The sequence below is a fragment of the Equus asinus genome, chromosome 29, assembly GCF_041296235.1.
Source record: "Equus asinus isolate D_3611 breed Donkey chromosome 29, EquAss-T2T_v2, whole genome shotgun sequence".
NCBI classification, from domain to species: Eukaryota; Metazoa; Chordata; class Mammalia; order Perissodactyla; family Equidae; genus Equus; species Equus asinus.
Window position 1 is genome coordinate 35,738,829 of NC_091818.1, and position 17,353 is coordinate 35,756,181.

Below are 17,353 nucleotides of genomic sequence, written 5' to 3' on the forward strand. Positions count from 1 at the left end.
TGCTCCCCGAATTGAAACGCCAAAGTAGAGGCTGGCCTGGTGGCCTGGTGGTTAAGTTCGTGTGCTCTGCTTTGGCAGCCTGGGGTTCACGGGTTCAGATCCTGGGCGCAGACCTAGCACTGCTCGTCAAGCCATGCCGCGGTGGCCTCCCACACAAAATAGAGGAAGACTGGCACAGATGTTAGCCCAGTGACAATCTTCTTCAAGCAAAAAGAGGAGGATTGGTAATGGATGTTAGCTCAGGGCCAGTCTTACACACACACACACACACACACACAAAACACCAAAGTACAGCATGAGTAAAAAATATTCTGAAAAGTTAAATTTACCTAACTAGTGTGGGCACCCGAGGGCTATCTGAGGTTAGGGAGGCACACATAGTTAAGGAGTGCTTTCTGAGGACGATCTTTCACAGGCCCACTTAGAGAAGATGTTTCTTCTGAAAATGAAATGCCTTTATTTGATATGTTACTCGCACTTATTCTATATCATGACACCAGAACTCTTTTAAAAGCCAATCTTCATAAAATTATTGGAATAAAAAACTGCTTTATATGACTTTGTCCTAATGTAAATTAATATTGATTCATTCTTCAGAAGCCTGTCAGACCTGAATACTCCCCTTAGGGTGTGGCTAGTGTTGGGTTACTCAAGAACCAAATCACGGGTCACTGACCCTGTCAGGTGTCACCATGACAGACGCAGGCTCCTTCTTAGCGATGTGCACATGTCGTAGACTGAACAAATGGCTTTGAAACATTTGTCTTAGAACATTTTTACTTTGCTATTCAATCGAGTAAAAAAACATTTGAGGGCCTCTGTGTGATTAATTGTTCCAAATGCAAGGGGGATTACAAGTAAACAAACAGTTCCTACTTTGAAAGAACTTACTATCTAGAAGGTGAGAGACAAGGCTTGTGCCTAAACAACCATCCCACAAAGTAGATATGTCGAGTGTCTTAACAGAAGTATGAAGAATGTACTGTGGTAGCGCAGAAGGATGGATGGGTGGCATTTACAGAATATGCCTGCCCTGCTCAACCCCTCAGCTTTCCTCCATCTTCAGCTTTTCCCTTCTAATATAGCTCCTTATGAAGGAGTCTGCATTTGACCCAGGTCTAGAATGAGTTAGTATTCCTGTTAGAAATACAATGTGGAAGCAATTAATCCTTTCTGGAAGGCTTCATGGTGGAGGCGGTATTTGCATTGATTCTTAAAAGATATGCATTAGAGTATTAAAAGCAATTTTTTTTTTCCTGAGGAAGATTTGCCCTGAGCTAACATCTGTTGCCAATCTTCCTCTTCTTTTTGCTTGAGAAGATTCACCCTGAGCTAACATCTGTGTCAGTCTTCCTCTAGTTTGTATGTGGGTCGCTGCCACAGCATGGCCACTGATGAGTGGTGTAGGTCTATGCCCCAGAACCAAACCTGGGCCACCAAAGCGGAGTGCACCAAACTGAACCACTAGCCCATGGGGCCAGCCTCTAAAAGCAATTTTGATTAGTTACTATCAAACACTTTTTACTGTAGCTTAATTTACAGAAGTAGTATAAACTATACTTTTTCTAATGTGCATTAAAAACACCAATTTTATGCCTGTACATTAATCTAAGAACTGACACTGCAATAAATTGGTGATGTAGGAGATTTTCATAGGAGGAGATGAGGGGAAGGAATTCTAGGCAGAGAAGCGAGCAGGAGTAAGGGCAGAAAAGCCGACAGTGTGTTCAGGGAGGATGAAGAATCACCTGGTTTGGCTGGAGGGTGGGCTTCTTAGGGGGCAGTGATAGTTCTGGCATGAAGGGATGAAGGCAGACCAGGGAGCGCCTTGAACACATGCTACGGAGTTTGTTTTACTCCAGACAACCGTGAACCACATGCAAAGCATCTGAACAGGGCTGCTCTGTTTGGCCAACAGTGTACAGAATGGATGGAGGAGCGGAGCTGGAGGCTGCTCTGATAGTACAAAGGGAGCGGAAACAAGGGCTCCATCTGGGTAGTGTTGATCGGAGGGGAAGAAAGAGCTATTTTGGAGAGAGAACCGACTGGATGTCGCGGCAGATGAGATGTACAACCGACCCGGAGGCTGGCTGTACAGATCACTTCGCTGAGGAAGGTAAGAGATGATGATGATCCACTGAACGGGGCCGGAAGGCAGGGGGAGAACAGGGTTGTGGAAGAAGTGTCCTTTGACACTTCCTGAGGCTGCGGGATCACTGCAGCAGCCCTGGGGGAGAAGGCCTCTCCTAGCGCTCATTGTCTGTCTGTCCCTCTCTCCTGGCCCCATCAGACTCTACCTGTGTTCCTGCTCCTTGCATGTGACAGCTGGGACAGGGCATGGCAGGGCCCAACTCATTTTCATGCACAAAGTAGAAGGCTCAAAAATGTGGGTTCAATTAGCCTAAGAATTACATCTCCTCCCATGATGCGAGTTCTCCTCTGACACACATGCAGATACACTTAGGGGCCAGGGTAAAGCCTCTTGCAACACCGAGAGGCTCTGGGGTGACTCTGAGGACAACTTGTCTCCCAATGTTCATCCAGCTGTTCAGTCTGCTGCTGTTCTCCACCGCTGCCCTGGTGACACGGGCATGTGACAGTGAAGGTAACCGCTCACTGGTAACTGGTCCTTCTTACATGAGGAGCCCAGGAGAGGTCCGACTCACAGGAAAACACCTCTGGTCTCAGACAGTCCACAAGGAAGCTTCACCCCTTCCTTGTAACTTTGTGCCCCTCACAGCCTCAAGGAGGCAGGCAACATCCTGAAGATGGGGAAGAAATGCTGCCTAGAATTCACAGTGAAAACTCTTTGAAAAGCCAACGGTGGGAATAGAAAAATGCTTCCTAGCATCTTAAAATGCCTCACACTATTTGAAAGAAATTATCTGTTATCCTGAAGCGCGCACTGGACTGAGTGGACTTAAGGAAGCGTCTGGAGAATTTAAAACACCTTTAAAAAAAGGAAACAGAAGGTCAACGGAAGAATGTGGCACATGAATGCAATACTATGTTTTAGGCAGAAAATGCCAAAGAAGTGTTCATTTGTGGTACTAACAATGCTCTTCTGAGCTCTCAAAATCACCAGGCAAAAACAGCAAATCTACAAGCTGGGTAGAAGACAAATATTATCATCTTTCTTTAAGACCTAGCTACACGCCTTAGAGATAATTTGCCTCTTTCTACCAACACAGAGACACATTCCTCAAAAACAGGTTCAAAATGGGGTAAGTAGAAATGACCCAAGAATTAATTAACTAAATAGGAGTTTGAAGTAAACAAAGAAAAAATTATCATATCAAAATAAAAGACAAGAAACATGATTAAATTAGGCTTCAAAAGACCCGTGAGAAACTCATAAAAGGCATAATATGCATTTACCTGGTTTTTATTCTTTCATGATTTAATTTCTAATTTTATTCACTACCATCTGATAATTGCATGAAACACTTATTCTAACCATGGGCAATTTAGACTATTTTAATTTTTATTTCAAGGCCATGAGACAAAGGAACCTATTTATTGCCTAAGGGGATTTTTTTTAACAAAAATTAAAGCTTAATCTTTCATGTTTTAAAGCATAGACTGTTTAAAATCATTTATAATAATGCTGTAGGGAGACTGTTCCCGGGTATGCAAAATTGAAATGATAAATTTACAATTATTAAAAAAATTAATAGTTTGGGGATTGAATTGTCCCTTTTCTTTCTAGATGGATTTGTCTGAAGCGTAAGAGACATTTAAAATCAGGTAAAACCAAGGTCTACACAGAGCATTTCACAGTTTGACTGGACTTGTCAATGGTGCAATAGGAAGCCCTGTTTTTTATCATTTAAAAAAGAAATAATGGCATTGGCCTTGGGAACTGCCCTACCCCCCTTATTTCACAGGAAATTGCTCTGATGAAGTGGAGAGTCATGAATTCCACTAACCACATTTTCTGTGACTTTGAAAAAGTCCCTGATGGAAATTAGACAAATAATTTACTTTCACTTAAACGCCAGATTTTTTAGTTACACTTAAGAAAAATAATTGAAATGTAGATTTAAATCATTTCTGCTGCTACACTTCAGGACTCTAATGAAATACTTTCAGCTATTATGCAAAGCATTCCTCAATAGAGAAGAGCAAATTCACTCTCCATGATACCTCAGTTAGCAGAATTTAGGGAAGGGCAGAATGCCACTTAAAGAGCGAAGGGAAGGACACTTTGCCAGTGGCAGGTTTTGACGGGAGCAGGAAGAAAGAAAATACATCTTGGGACACATTCTCCCTTTCATTAAGGTCTCAGAAGAAACTGAAAATGGCCAAGTATGTTTAAAGTTCCTTAAACACATACTTTGGCCCTCTTGCCAGGCTGTTAGAGTACCCTGCATTTTATGAAGGTTACAGCATAGTCGTGCTCCTGACCATATTGGATGGAACCCACGTGGATCCATGGATGTGGACCTCCCCTATCATCCCTCCGCTCCTCCTCTGCCCTCAGCCCTGCGCTCAGCACCACAACTTCCTTGCTAGGTTGCCATCACACCAAGCTCCCAGCTGCCTCACAGCCCTTACACTTGCTCTGTCCTTGGCCTGAATGCCCCTTCCCCAGATATCTATGTGGCTTCCTTCCCTTTATTCAGGTTTCTGCTCCAGTGTCACCTTTCCAGGAGGGAAGCTTCCTTCAATCTCCTTCTCTCTCTCCCCCTTTTCCTGTCTGAGCTCTCTTCACAGCACCTGCCCATCACACATGCTTATTGTCTGAGTTCCCCCAACAGACTGGGAGCCTCATGAGAGCAAGATGCGCACCTGCTCTGTCGTCTCCAGTGTCCCCAGCCCTGAGGGCAGTGCCTAACACTAGACAGCCACTTAATAACGATTATTGATCAGTGGCATCGCCTGCACCCATCAGCTTCCATCCTCGTTTGCGTTTCTTAGACTGACCAGTCTTCTCTTAAAGAAGAATGAAACGGTCGAATAGTGATTCTGATTCCCTGGAACCAAGGCACATTCCAGCCCAAATATCACAATGGAAGAGCATCTTTTAATGAAGTCATATGACCCCCAGAAGCAAACAACAGGTCAGAGACTGTTAACCAAAATGTCCATTTGTGATAATGGTCTGCCTTCGGAATAGAATAATTTTAATGTAACTACATTAAATATATCAAAGTTAGATTCTTTAAGGATTGATGGTCCAAGCTGTGAGCTATCTGGCTGCTTGCTGCACAAGGAAAAGAGTTTTCATAAGAAAAAGAGTTCCATCTGCTTACCAATGATTTGGTCATTTTCTGCTGGTTACTCTCAAAAGGGAGAGAAGATGAAGGCCCACGTTGGAAAAATTTTTGCCAAAATATAGTTAAATACTGCTTTCTCTTAAAAAATGAGCTAACCCTCTTCATTTTCATATAAACAAACAAAAATAAAAGTGTTCAGATTTTTGAGTGATTTTTAGTTTCTTTCCCCAAACATAGTTAAAAATATCAGCGTCTGACTAAAGATGCAATAAAATGCATGTCCAATACCCTGTGCTGTTGTAACGTGATCATTTCATGGTCCTCACAGGGGAGATAAAAATTGCTCCTTGAGAAAATACTTTTCAACCTGATTTATAAAGCTGATACATTAGAGATGTCAAATATTTAATTTGTTTTAAAGAAAAATCACTTATTTTATAAGGGGGAATTTATCATGTCAAAAATGTTTGTTTCTCAAAAAGGGTCATTAAAGGGTTTATTTAAATAACAAGTTTAGACATTATTGCATTAGAGCTAGAACTTGATTTGTTGAAAAAAATGACTTAAAGTTGGTTTTTCAGGAATACTGTTTATTGCATAAAACACGACCCACATGTAGTAATGGTACATTTTTGAAGACATTTGAAGAATGAAATCTACGCACCTATTTGCTGTTGCTATGAGATTACCACGTATTAAGGGTGAATCTCCCAGCCTCTCCTAACCATCTGTTAGGTTTCTCCCTCTAAACCGTACTCAGAGGGAAATGTATTAGATACACAATGTTTCCTACACAAATCAAGGACCGCTGCTTTTGAGCATGCCACAGGTTCAAGGAGCGGGCTTCAAGGCTCCTTAAAGTCTAGAGCCTTCGGAAAGCAGGTCTGCTGTAGCTCTTTCCTTTTCCATTTTTCTGCAAGAAATCCCCTCACTATTACATAAAAGCTTTTTCAGCATTTAGCTAATCTTTTGGGCATAGCTGAATTTTCATGGAATTTTCAAAGTTACAAGCGAGATTGGAGATTGTCCAGGCCAGCTCCTCCATGTACCAGAGGGGGTGAGATCATCTCTCAAGGTCTAGAAAATTCAGAGAGGAAGAAAAGCCAGCGAAACATTTTTTAGAAAACAAATCATGGTATCTAAGCAACCACATCACATCTGGCTTGTATGAAGAGGAAAATGGCATCTGCTTTGGAATAAGGCAACAAAATTTCTGAGGAAAAGGATGTTAAATTACACAGCCCAGAACATGACCATAAACGAACAAGGATGGTCCCCTCCAGATCGTGGATGTTAAAATCAAACGTGAAAGACAGAGCTGGTGTGAAATATGACACTGGAATGGTTAGGGATTTTGAGATTTAACAGAGAATTCTTAAATTGCTTTAAAAAAAAAAAGGAGGAAAAAAGCATAAGACTCTCTATAATGGTGAAGACTTAGTGAGGATTGAACTGACAATATAGGCATTTTTTACACAAAAGGATTGTGTCAGAATCACTAACACGGTGGATTCTCCCACAGGAAACTCTTTTTCCTTTTATCCTTGGAAAATAACACACACACGCATTCAAACTTTGTTTCTTTAAAAAAAAAAAAATGAAATGGCCCTGATGCACCGTGCAGCTTCGCAGGCCCTGTCTGGCCACAGCACCCCTGCCCCTGGCACCCAGGTGCACGCAGACCGCATCCTCAGCCGGGGAGGAGCACCCCTTACCTGGACTGGTGAGGGCTCCCAGGGCGCTGCTCGTGGTGGACAGAGGATTGGCATTGGTGGTGGTGGCTGAGGTCTGGGCCGCGGCTGCGGCCGCCGCCAGCGTCGCCAGATTCTGTAACTGTAAAGCATTCATGCCTGTGGAGGAAGAGAAACACGACTTTAGCCAAAGGCCCCCTTTGCCTGCTTCCAACCAAGAGATGGCAGACGACAGGAGCAGGAGGCCCCAGCCCTGCGATGGTGACTCCTGCGGCACTGTGGGTCTCCTCGGCAGAGTCGCCTCCCTGTGGAGCTGCCTGTCCTAACCCAGGGCACTCTTCCCAGCTGCTTCCTCCAGGGCTGGAGAGGTCACCAGAACGATGCGCAGGGCATTTCTCTGTGTGGCCTGGCCGCCTACCATGCAGCTGTGGAGAAAGGGGGAAGTGGGCTTGGGTGGAGGGAGGCACGGCTTCAGGGTAGATGCTCAGACCGTACCCTCACCGCCACCTGTGTGAGCCTGTGGTTCCTCTAGAGGAAACGAGACTTCATTGGTTACAAGCTCTTCCTCTGAAGTTGAACTGATGCAGCTCCCTGGTTCTGCCCTGGAGCTTTGTGACCCTGGGCAGGTGACTTAACCTCTCCACATCTTGCTTAGTGAGCAGTGCTATCAACTCTACCTTATATCAAAGGGCTGCTGTGCAGAGTAACTAAGATGACGAATGCAAATGACTTAGCACGGTGACAGGCCCAACGTAAGGACCCAGTGAACATTAGCGACTACTGTTGCTGTTACTATTATTGCCACTGAACTTCTCTCTCCAGACTAATTCTAAATGTGAATTCTAAAATGTCTCCATAGTAGGAACTCCAATAATATTTGATGACTAAAAGAAAGAATGAATAAAAATGGCAGTGGCTTAATATTTTTATTTGTAAAATATTTGTATTTGCCTTTTCAAGGTACTTGTATTTTAAGGATGGACTACTTCTAACTAGAATGAATCTCCGGCTAGTAAAAATTCAGACAAGAAGAGCAGAGAGAAGCAAAATTTTGCAAGAGGAGGAGGGTGGGAATCAGCTGAGAGACCTGGGGGCTGATGTGTCACGGGAGCCTGGCCATGCCTGAGGGCGCTCGGGCCTGGTGTCTGTGCTACGCCCTTCTCTGTCTCCATCCAAAGGTTTTCTGAACCTTCAAAGTCTTTCTCCATGACTCACTTCATGCTACTGTACATTCGAGAAGCAGGAAAAAATGGTGCTCTCCTTAGATAGAGGAATTTTATACAGAAAGATACTGGAGTTAAGTAATCAGCTTAATTTTACCTTCTTCTCATGTCTGAAATCCAGGTACTTAACAGATATCTATGGAGCAAATTTAATCTGCTTTAGAGAAAGTGGCCTGACAACAGTTTCCATATGTAGTGGGGGTGGATGGATTGAGGGGCAAGAGAATGTTCCAGCAAAATACCTAGCACAGCCCCCAGCCCCTGGTGGGGAGCCCTCAGCCTAAGCATGGTTCAGGCATGGCTGCTGAGCTCCCTCGTCCTGCTCCTCCATCCATCCTCCAGCCTGGCTGCCTTAATCAGGATTTATTTCTACTCAGAAAAGAGGTCCTGATGTCTTTGCCGCAAAATGGCTTCTCGTTTTGCTCAAAATGATACTTTATCTTCTTCTAGGAGACACCCGGCCCTGTTGGCTTAGCGTGAAAGCCCGACACCTGTTTTTCAAAACTCAGTTCCTGGGGGTGCTTAGAAGCAGGGCACAAGTATTTGTGGAATCCTGTGAACTTATCCCTGCTTTCTCAAGCAAATGCAACTGGAAACAAAGCTTTCTCTCCTTCTCTCTGATCAAAGGTCAGACAGGGTCAGATCCCTGAGAATGAGGGAGCTGACACAGCACTGGCCTTCTCTCAGGTTTACCTGAGGAAAGCAGAACTGGGGCAATATGGGAGCCGCTTGGCCTTAGTGCAGACCCACCTGGACCCAGCAAGGGGCTCACTCCTGAAAGCAGTCACTTGAGTGTGACAAGAGCACCGGCTTTGAGCTACGTCACGAGGACTGAGGAACATCTCTACCAACCCATCTGTCCCCTCTTGGCCCTCTTGTGACTACCATTTCCTCTAATGTTTTAATGATATAAACCAGATGACCAGGCAGCATCGCCAACAGACGGCTGTGCAGACCAGCAGAGTGGTTTAGCACTGAAATTAAAACCCACCACGCACGTCTGGCATTGAAGAATGACTAGCAGAGCCACTCTCCTAGGCCCTGGGGGGAGGGTCCTCCAGGACATCTGTGATCCACCCCTGGCAGGAGCCATGGCGCTGGCATGGCAGAATTCCAGGGCTGGAAGGAGCTCAGCCCACCGATGTGGGTCAGAGCCTCAGATCCTAGGCCGAGCCCTCAGAGCCAATGGCAGGGGACCCCTCCGAGTCTGGGGCAGCGCTCCCGCCACACCTCACAGCCTCCCTCCAAGGAAGACTGAAGTCTGCATTTAACACATGTACTTTCTGCATGTTTCTGCAAACTCTTGTGGCATTCATCACACTCCATGTTGACATTCTTTGTAGGTATTTCTTACCTTCATGACTAGATACTAAGTTCCTCGAGGACAACGAAGTTGTCTTATTCATTTTCAAGTCCGCCTAAACACACACACACTGCACACGCAGCAGGTGACGGACGATTCTATGTAGGATGAATGAACAGGGTAATAACCAGAAGGAAATTTTCATCAGTGGCTCTAAAGAGCATCGCCCATAGATCAGACCAAGTTTTCAGTTTTCTCCGTTCTTTGTTAGTTCTTCAGTATTTATAACAGCATCAAATATTGACTGTTTCCCTCAATCATTAATTAATCCATCCTACAAATATTTATTAGAACCATGCGTATTCCTTATCTCACCCACCGAGACTCATCACATGTCCTGCAGGCTAGCTGGACAACACTCGGTCCTCTGTTCCACTGGCCTCTCTGCTGGGAACCCAGGGCTGTGTCCCCACTCAGGGCCCCTCTGCCTTTCCCCTTCCCATGCTTCACCACCCAGGGGAGCCTGCCCTCCTGTTCAGCCTCTCCCTGACTCCACCCGGAAAGGCAGAGGGATTGCGGCTCTGGGGCACCTCGCTGGGGCGGGGGGCAACTCTGTTCAGCCATCACACTGCAAGGAAAGGAATGGAAAAAGAGGGGCAAAGGAAGAGGAGATGAAGGGTGGACAGAAGAGGCCATTGTGATCGCCAGCATCTAAGCGGCATGGAAAGAAAAGGAAGAGGGGAAGGGTCAGAGGGAGACAAGCGGCAGGCAAGAGGACCTGCATTTGCCCACCCATCCATCTGTCCATCTCTCCGCTCACCTGTCCGTCTACAAACCTGTCCGTCTAGCCATCCATCCATCCATCCACCCACCCATCTGTCCATCCATCCAACCTCTGTTGTCTTGTCTGTCGGTCTGCCCATCCACCAGTTACCAAGTGGCATGATGGGCCAGTTCCTGGGCACCACACTGGGAATTAAGTGGAAAACAAGACAATCCTTGCATCAGGAGGTGGCCGTATTTTAGAGCAGGGAGCCAGGGACTGGCAGATAATCCTACTTCTTCACATTCTGGAAACGGGCCCTGACTCGGACACTCATTTTCATGAGTTTTTGGTTTGATGAGGATGACAGCGAAGCACAGGGAAGTGCCGGCAGCTGTGGACGTGGGGGCTTCACAGGAGGACCTGGCCATCCTTCTAGCCTGTCCTCTCCCGTCCTTGGGTGCTGCCCCTGGTAGGCTCTCAGGGCGCCCCTTGTCCCTACTCATTTCTCAGAAGTAAGTGCTCAGTAGAGGAGACGGTGGACAGTCTCCTCGCCAACTTTTATGGGTGAAGACCCCGTTCCCAGCCCTGACCCCCACATTTCTGCTTTTCTCAATGCAGAAGCATGTCTGTCTTCACTCTATCCTGTGTCATCACTCCTCAGCTCTAATTTCACCCTATCCTGTGTTCCTAGGGCCTGGGATGCACAGCCTTCTCTGCTGGTGACAATAACTGCCAATTATAGGAGGCAGCGAGGGCTGGTCAAGAGGAGTGGAGGCCCTGTTCTCCCGCACCTGGGTTCAAATCCTTGCTCTGCCTCGCCTCCCGCCAACCTACATCACCTTGAGCAAACTGTTTGCGCCTCAGAGTTCTCAGCTGTGAAGTGGGACTACAACAGGTTAAGATTAAATGCTTCAAGGCGCACAAAGCTCCGAGAACAATGCCTAGTGCGGAGGAAGCTAACAGAGGAAGCTCTATTAGCTAGATAATAATTGCAATAGTTGACCTCAATTGATGATAATTGTACTCAGAGAAAAGCACGTGCCAGGCCTGCTGCTCATGCTGTGCATGGGACCGCTCATTTGGTCTTCTTAACGAACCCAAATGATGTGGGCACCGTTGTGACTGAACATGTTAGAGATAGAGAAAACTGAGGCACGGAGAGGTTAAAGCTCTGGGTAAATGGAGGAGCGTTCTGCTTTCTCTCCCAGCCAGCATGGCTTCCCCTGCAAGTTCCTTCTGTCTTCTTGGCCCATCTGGAGGTCTTCATCCCTGCTCCTCCTTACTGCCTTTATCTCCACTTACTTCACTAAACTTAGCACCTTGGAGAGGTGAGGGGGGCTGGGAGGACGGAAGGGTGTTAGAACAGGGTTTCAGAGGAAATGTGGCTGAGGCATCAGAAGGAAACGTTTACTGGCTCTGACATTTGCCTGTAGTGACCTCACTAAACTAAGCAGAGGCCGGCAGGGAAGGGGTGGGGCGTCTACACTGCAGTCCCTCGGGGGCTTGCAGCAGGAGCCTCTCCCCCTGAACGCAAGCACAGTCTGTATGAGGACTGAGGAATGGGGTCTGGGGACTTGGAAATGACAACGGGGCCTCTCTGTGCTGCACCTTCCAGCAAGGAGCCTGCTGGTTCTTTTCCCAAGGAGAAAGCGGACGGTCTCATGGCCAACACCTGCTGAGTCCTGGGCCCGGAAAAGCTGCGGGGTGAGGAGTCTGAGTGCAGTGGGATGAAGTGTGGTTCCGAGGACGGCGTTGACAGAGGTCCTCTGTTCAAATTGCCGGCGTTCGAGCCCCAGACTGCACGGGATGGAACTTGTGATCCTGACTTCCTCGGGAGCTAAGAACCGAGGGAATTGGTGACCGCACTGCAGCTAGCACTACTACGTCTTGCTCTCCAGACCACTTAATCGGCCCTTTAACTTCTTAACGTGACTTCCTTTTCCCATCGATCCCCAGAACCCCAGACATCAGAGATCAGCCACTTCAGTTTCCTCTGAACAAATGGACCGGTGGCCTCGTTCTTCGCAATACCAAGCACAGTGCATGGCTGTTTCCCTCCCATACGATTGTCACCTTAATTCTGGGGTTCTTAACCAAAGGTCCACCATTCAGATTCCGGGGGAGGTCTGCGAAATCCATGAAATTTTATAAAAAAGTATGTGTATACATGTGTGCGTGGGGGGGAGGTGTGGGTGTGATGTGTGACCACAACTTTTTTGGTGATAGATCCTGAAAAGCTTAAAAACATCTGACTGATGAAGATAACTTAGAAGAGGTACAAGTCCTAGAAGAAAACCACCAAATGAGAGGGCTGGGGTTGGTGTGGTGACTGTGACATGAGGAATCAGGAAGAAATTAGAGCTGAGGAGTGATGACACAGAGAAAAGAGGAAAAGAATGAGAGAAAACAGCTCTTTCTCCCGTTCAGAACAAAGATGAATATACAAACAAGGTATGGAAAGAAAGCCAAAGAAGCCAGAGATTCTCCCAGAACATCCGAGCTGACCACGCGGCGGCCAGATGCAGGAGACTCCGGGTAGCAGGCACATGGAGATCCAACAGGAACCCCAGCCACGTTGGGGGTCCCACTGCGGCCAGGACATGGGCTGTGGGGCAACAAGGGCACCAACTGCCCTGCAGGGCGTCCCTCTGTCTAGCCGGGCCGAGGCCCAAGGCCCATTCGCTAGTCCATCCCTCCAGGAAGAAACCTCCCCTTCGAGCAGCGAGGGCGTTCCCGCCCCACTCCCAGGCCTTCTAAATGCCGCTGACGTCTCCTGCCACCCTCGCATCACGGGACTCATCCCAGGGCGTGTTAGAGCCTGGGGGATTTTCACAGGGCGACTGTTTCCGGACCCTCACTGCCAACAGCACATCCTCGGTGATGTGTTTTGGCTCTTCCTGCTCCCAGTCCTCCCAAGGCCAGGAATCCCTCCCCCGCAGCGTGGGCATCTCACTTACCATCCCCTCGTATTCAGGGAAGGGGGCTTGGGGACCACGCTGTATCCAGAAAAGGCATTTGCCTCAAGTCAGGAGAGCAGCTCGGGAAGCTGTGTGAGGACGTGCTGGCACGGTTTCATTCTCTACCTCCTTAACTGGACCAGACTTTCTGGGCACACAGCATCACGGTCTCTTCAGACCTCCAGCTGCTCCTGGATGGCACAGGAGTCCTGGCCTTTGGTGAACTCCGTGCTGTCAGTCACCAGGGCCCAGCTGACAATGGTGGCCCCATGGGCCGTCTCCAGGGGAGTTTCTGCTTCTGCTCACTTTGAATTCACATTTCTGGTTCTCTGTCCCTCTTTTTCTTTTTCCTTCGGGGGTGGGTTAGCACATCCTCTCCTTTCCTCTCTTCCAGCTCCTTCCTCAGGCACCTCCTGGTTTCCCACCCACCCATCCCACCTTCCTCTTCTCTGGGCTCCCACACAATCATCCAGAAAGGGCACCAGACGGAGAGCGGGCGCCCACAGGGGAAGCTGCTTCTGGCTTGGCAAACAACTCTTTTCTGAGAAGTAAAATGACCACTTTTAACCTCACAAGGCTCTCTGCTCAGATGGGCACCCCTCAAACCAGAGGCAATAATCTGGACGACTAGAAATGCAAAAATTTAAATAAGTTTTGTGAAATCCAACAGTGTACCAAGATCAAGATGGCAAAAAAGAAAAAAAGTTGGGAAAACAGGGATTTGATTTTTCATTCATTACTTGGGAAAAGAAGATTCTTCTTAAAATGAAGAAACGATGTACAAAACAGATGTGCAATATGCCTACTTGAAACTTAAGATTTAAAAAAAATTATTTATAAGGAGAAGGGCATGAAAATTTAATTTAATGTTCACCTTAGGTAATTCTGTGTCTTATTGTTCATAGCAATTACCATAAATCTGCATATCAATAAGCGAGAACAGATGTCAGTTGTTACAAGTGCTTGCCAATCAGGTCTGTTAAAAAGTGACAGATGGGTGGTTATGGAAGTTCTCATAAGGCCTATTAGCACTTGCGCAGGAAGTGTCTGCAGTGCGAGGGTGGGAGACCAGCCTTGGGAAGCATTCGGGATCTTTGTGGGTCCACGATGCACTCCTCACAACTCAGGAGCGTCTCCAGTGGGAGATGCTCAGCAATGTTTTTGCGAAAGTCTTCTCTCTTCTCCACTGTCACAGACATCCTCAGACAGTCTTCTCTAGGAGTCGAGCTCAAATTGACCAAAGGATCACTATGATGTTGTTTTAAGCAAATATTTGCACTCTACAATTTTATTGTTACTTTACAAATTTAGACCAGCATCCTGAAAGGGCATTACTACAGCTTTACTGAACCTCAGAAGCAAAGGGAAACAGTTTCCCCCGTTTATGAGCAAAGATGCTCTTCTTCAGCCACAGCTGCATCATCTCTATAATCTCTTTAATCACAATTCTTCATCCTAGGAAAAAAATTCCCCTGAAAAAACAACCCACTCGTAAGAAATTTGAAACGATGTCCAGAATGAAGGGAGGCACTTTTCCTCTTACTGACTCCAAATTGCTTGTTTTTGAACAGTTTTGGGGCTCTCTCTGCATTATTTATCCACGGCTCGGATTTGTTTGTTATTTGGCCTGTTAAACAGTTTGCGTAGGCGAGCCACCGCAGCCTCTGTTTGCAGAACACATCTGAATTTGCTGAGCCACGGAGCACTGTTTTACGAGCTTCGGGGCAACAGAGAGCTCAGGGCTGGGATGTATTTGAAATTTCAATTGGCCGCTTACTAGCTGAGTGACTTTGGCCAAGTTTGTCAATGAACCTTTCTACCAAGCCTCAGCTGCCCCCCCTGTAAACTGGGATCCCAGGGGTCCCTACCTTATCAAGTTGTTGTGATACTTGGGCATTCTGATTCCTCCCCATATTATGCCACTTAGTGGTGCTGCCGGCTCACATACGTTATTTAATCCTTTCATACTTCCCTTTCTCCAGCTGTAATGTAGTAATGAGGTGGTGGTTTTGTCCTTGGCATGCTGTGAGGATAAACTGCATGATTATTCCAAGGAGCTCTGTGAAAAACAAAATTGTAAAATACTACCCTTGTTTTTCTAAGATGATATTCTTTTGAGATGATAGTTGTTAGAACAAAATTAATGACCGAAAGCTACTGTTCTCTTATTCCTTCTTCTTCAGGAAAAGTCCACACTCTTAGCCCAAACTCAGACTCCAGGTTTCTGAGATTTCAGAAATTCATGCAACAAATATCGCGGTCGAGTGAGACAGAGACAAGTTTTTATTAGAAGTTTTAAGAGGGAAAATAAAATCAATCAACTTCAAGGATGCACAAAAAAATAAACATAAGCTTATAAAGATTTTTCCTAATCTATTTTCTGGTTTTAAATTCCATATTTAGTAAAGGTTCCCTTTTATAAAATCATGAAACACATCTGAAGTTATTTTTAGTGTGAAAGGAAAATAAGTTTTTTGGGGAAAAAAGAAATATAGTCGTCTCATTTGATTTTATTGATGTAACTACTTAGTAACTTGCTAAAATTTCTTTTTCTGCTTCTTTTTTTTGGCTTTATTTTATTTTCTCCTCAAATAGAAAATGTTTTACTCATTTAAATGGCACATTTTAGACTCTTCAATCTCCTGGAGGAAAGACCATTATGTTTGGAGGGTTGTTCACAACAAAATATTATTGGTTTCAGAAATGCTATTTCATTCTTTGGTGACAGTGTTCCAAGCTGGATTATTTGAGTTTTACATATGGAGTTCATCATATGGCACTGTAAGATGTAAAAACCGCATTTCGATTGTGTAATTGTATAGGTGCCCACTTGAACTATGCCAGAATCTCAATCACTCCATGAGTATTTCAGCTTCAGGTGGGGTTTGGGATAAATGACATCTTGGGTTCCTTCATGTTGCTTCTACCGGATATGTTACGTACCATGTGCTCTGTAACACATTTGATGTTGTACAAACTCTTTATTTCCAAATCCTCAACTCCTCCTCTGTGAAGATACTTTCATTAGTTTATATTATGTTTTTTGGCTAAGCTGTAAGGCTAAAGTCAAATTTCTTAATTCAAATACCAGGCATTTAACTTAAGCTCCAGTGGGAATGTATCTAAAACATGAATTTGGGTTTGTCGGTTTATAAGTTTATTCACTCATCCTCTCAAAAACAGTCATGAGCACCTCTTAGAGGAGTGAGGGCTGAGTTCGTCAGCCCAGGCCATGCCCTCCCGGAGCACCGCTGATTCAGGAGTTTTCAGAGAGGTGAGGGAGGAAGCTAAGGAACTATGGGGCTTTGGGGGAGCGCGGAAGAGGGCACCCCTCCCACATATGGGGAGGTGGGGAAGCTTCCCTAGGAAGTGACCTCTACCAATCCACCATGTTCACTTTACCACACTGGGCTAGATGACTGGCAAAGACAAACGTTAAGCCCTACTTTTGGGAAAAGACGAAAGAGCAGGAGTCCAGATAACTTGACTTTATTGAAAAAAGAAACACCCCAAACCACAATGCTTCAAACACTTCGGAAGATGAGACTTGATTATGCATATGAATGTAGGGCACCCTTTATAGAAATCGCCAAGCAGACAGAGCCTTGACATCCACATCTTTATATTCTAAATATTCAAGGTGATGGTAGATGATGGACTGCTCAGCATTTGATTTCACAGCCTGTGCAGACTCAGTGTGCTGAATTTGATATTTTGAAGGTTCAAGAAGAGCGTATTTTGGAAATCCCAGACGTTTAAAGAATGCCTTTAAATTAGCCATCTGCTCCATGCACCTTCTAAGGTGACTCCCAGATACCCTCAGTTTTTAAATGAGCACCAGAGCATGCAGATGCTAACATCCTGACCTGGGGTTGGCGAGGCAGAGGTGCACACAGTCCAATAAAAAATGACGGGGACTCCGTCTACCCAGGATGCGCTCGGCAGTGGCCTCTGGACCCAGTGACCTTCTCTGCATAGTTCAACTGTGGGAGTTCTGCATAATTCAACTGTGGGAGTGGGAGAGCCTGAAGCTTCTTTTAATGGAAGATCCTAATTTCGGATCTGGGTGGGTCTGTACTATTAGCAGAAAAACACAAATCTTGCATTGGTAGAAAATGTGACAAATCTTAGCATTTATTTTAGAGCTTGCAGTCTGGAGGTTTTCTCTTTTTAAAAGACAGAAAACTGCCTGAC

The 17,353-nt window shown here is 45.8% G+C and overlaps 1 protein-coding gene across 42 annotated transcripts in view; it reads right to left on the reverse strand.

Moving 5' to 3' along the window:
- Window positions 1–17,353, reverse strand: part of CELF2 (CUGBP Elav-like family member 2) — a 500,204-nt gene that overhangs the window by 36,208 nt on the left and 446,643 nt on the right. For all 42 annotated transcript variants that reach the window (XM_070501030.1, XM_070501053.1, XM_070501051.1 and 39 more), the window contains one exon: window positions 6,935–7,069. In XM_070501030.1, the coding sequence (XP_070357131.1) occupies window positions 6,935–7,069 (135 nt within the window). The remainder of the gene's footprint in view (window positions 1–6,934; window positions 7,070–17,353) is intronic.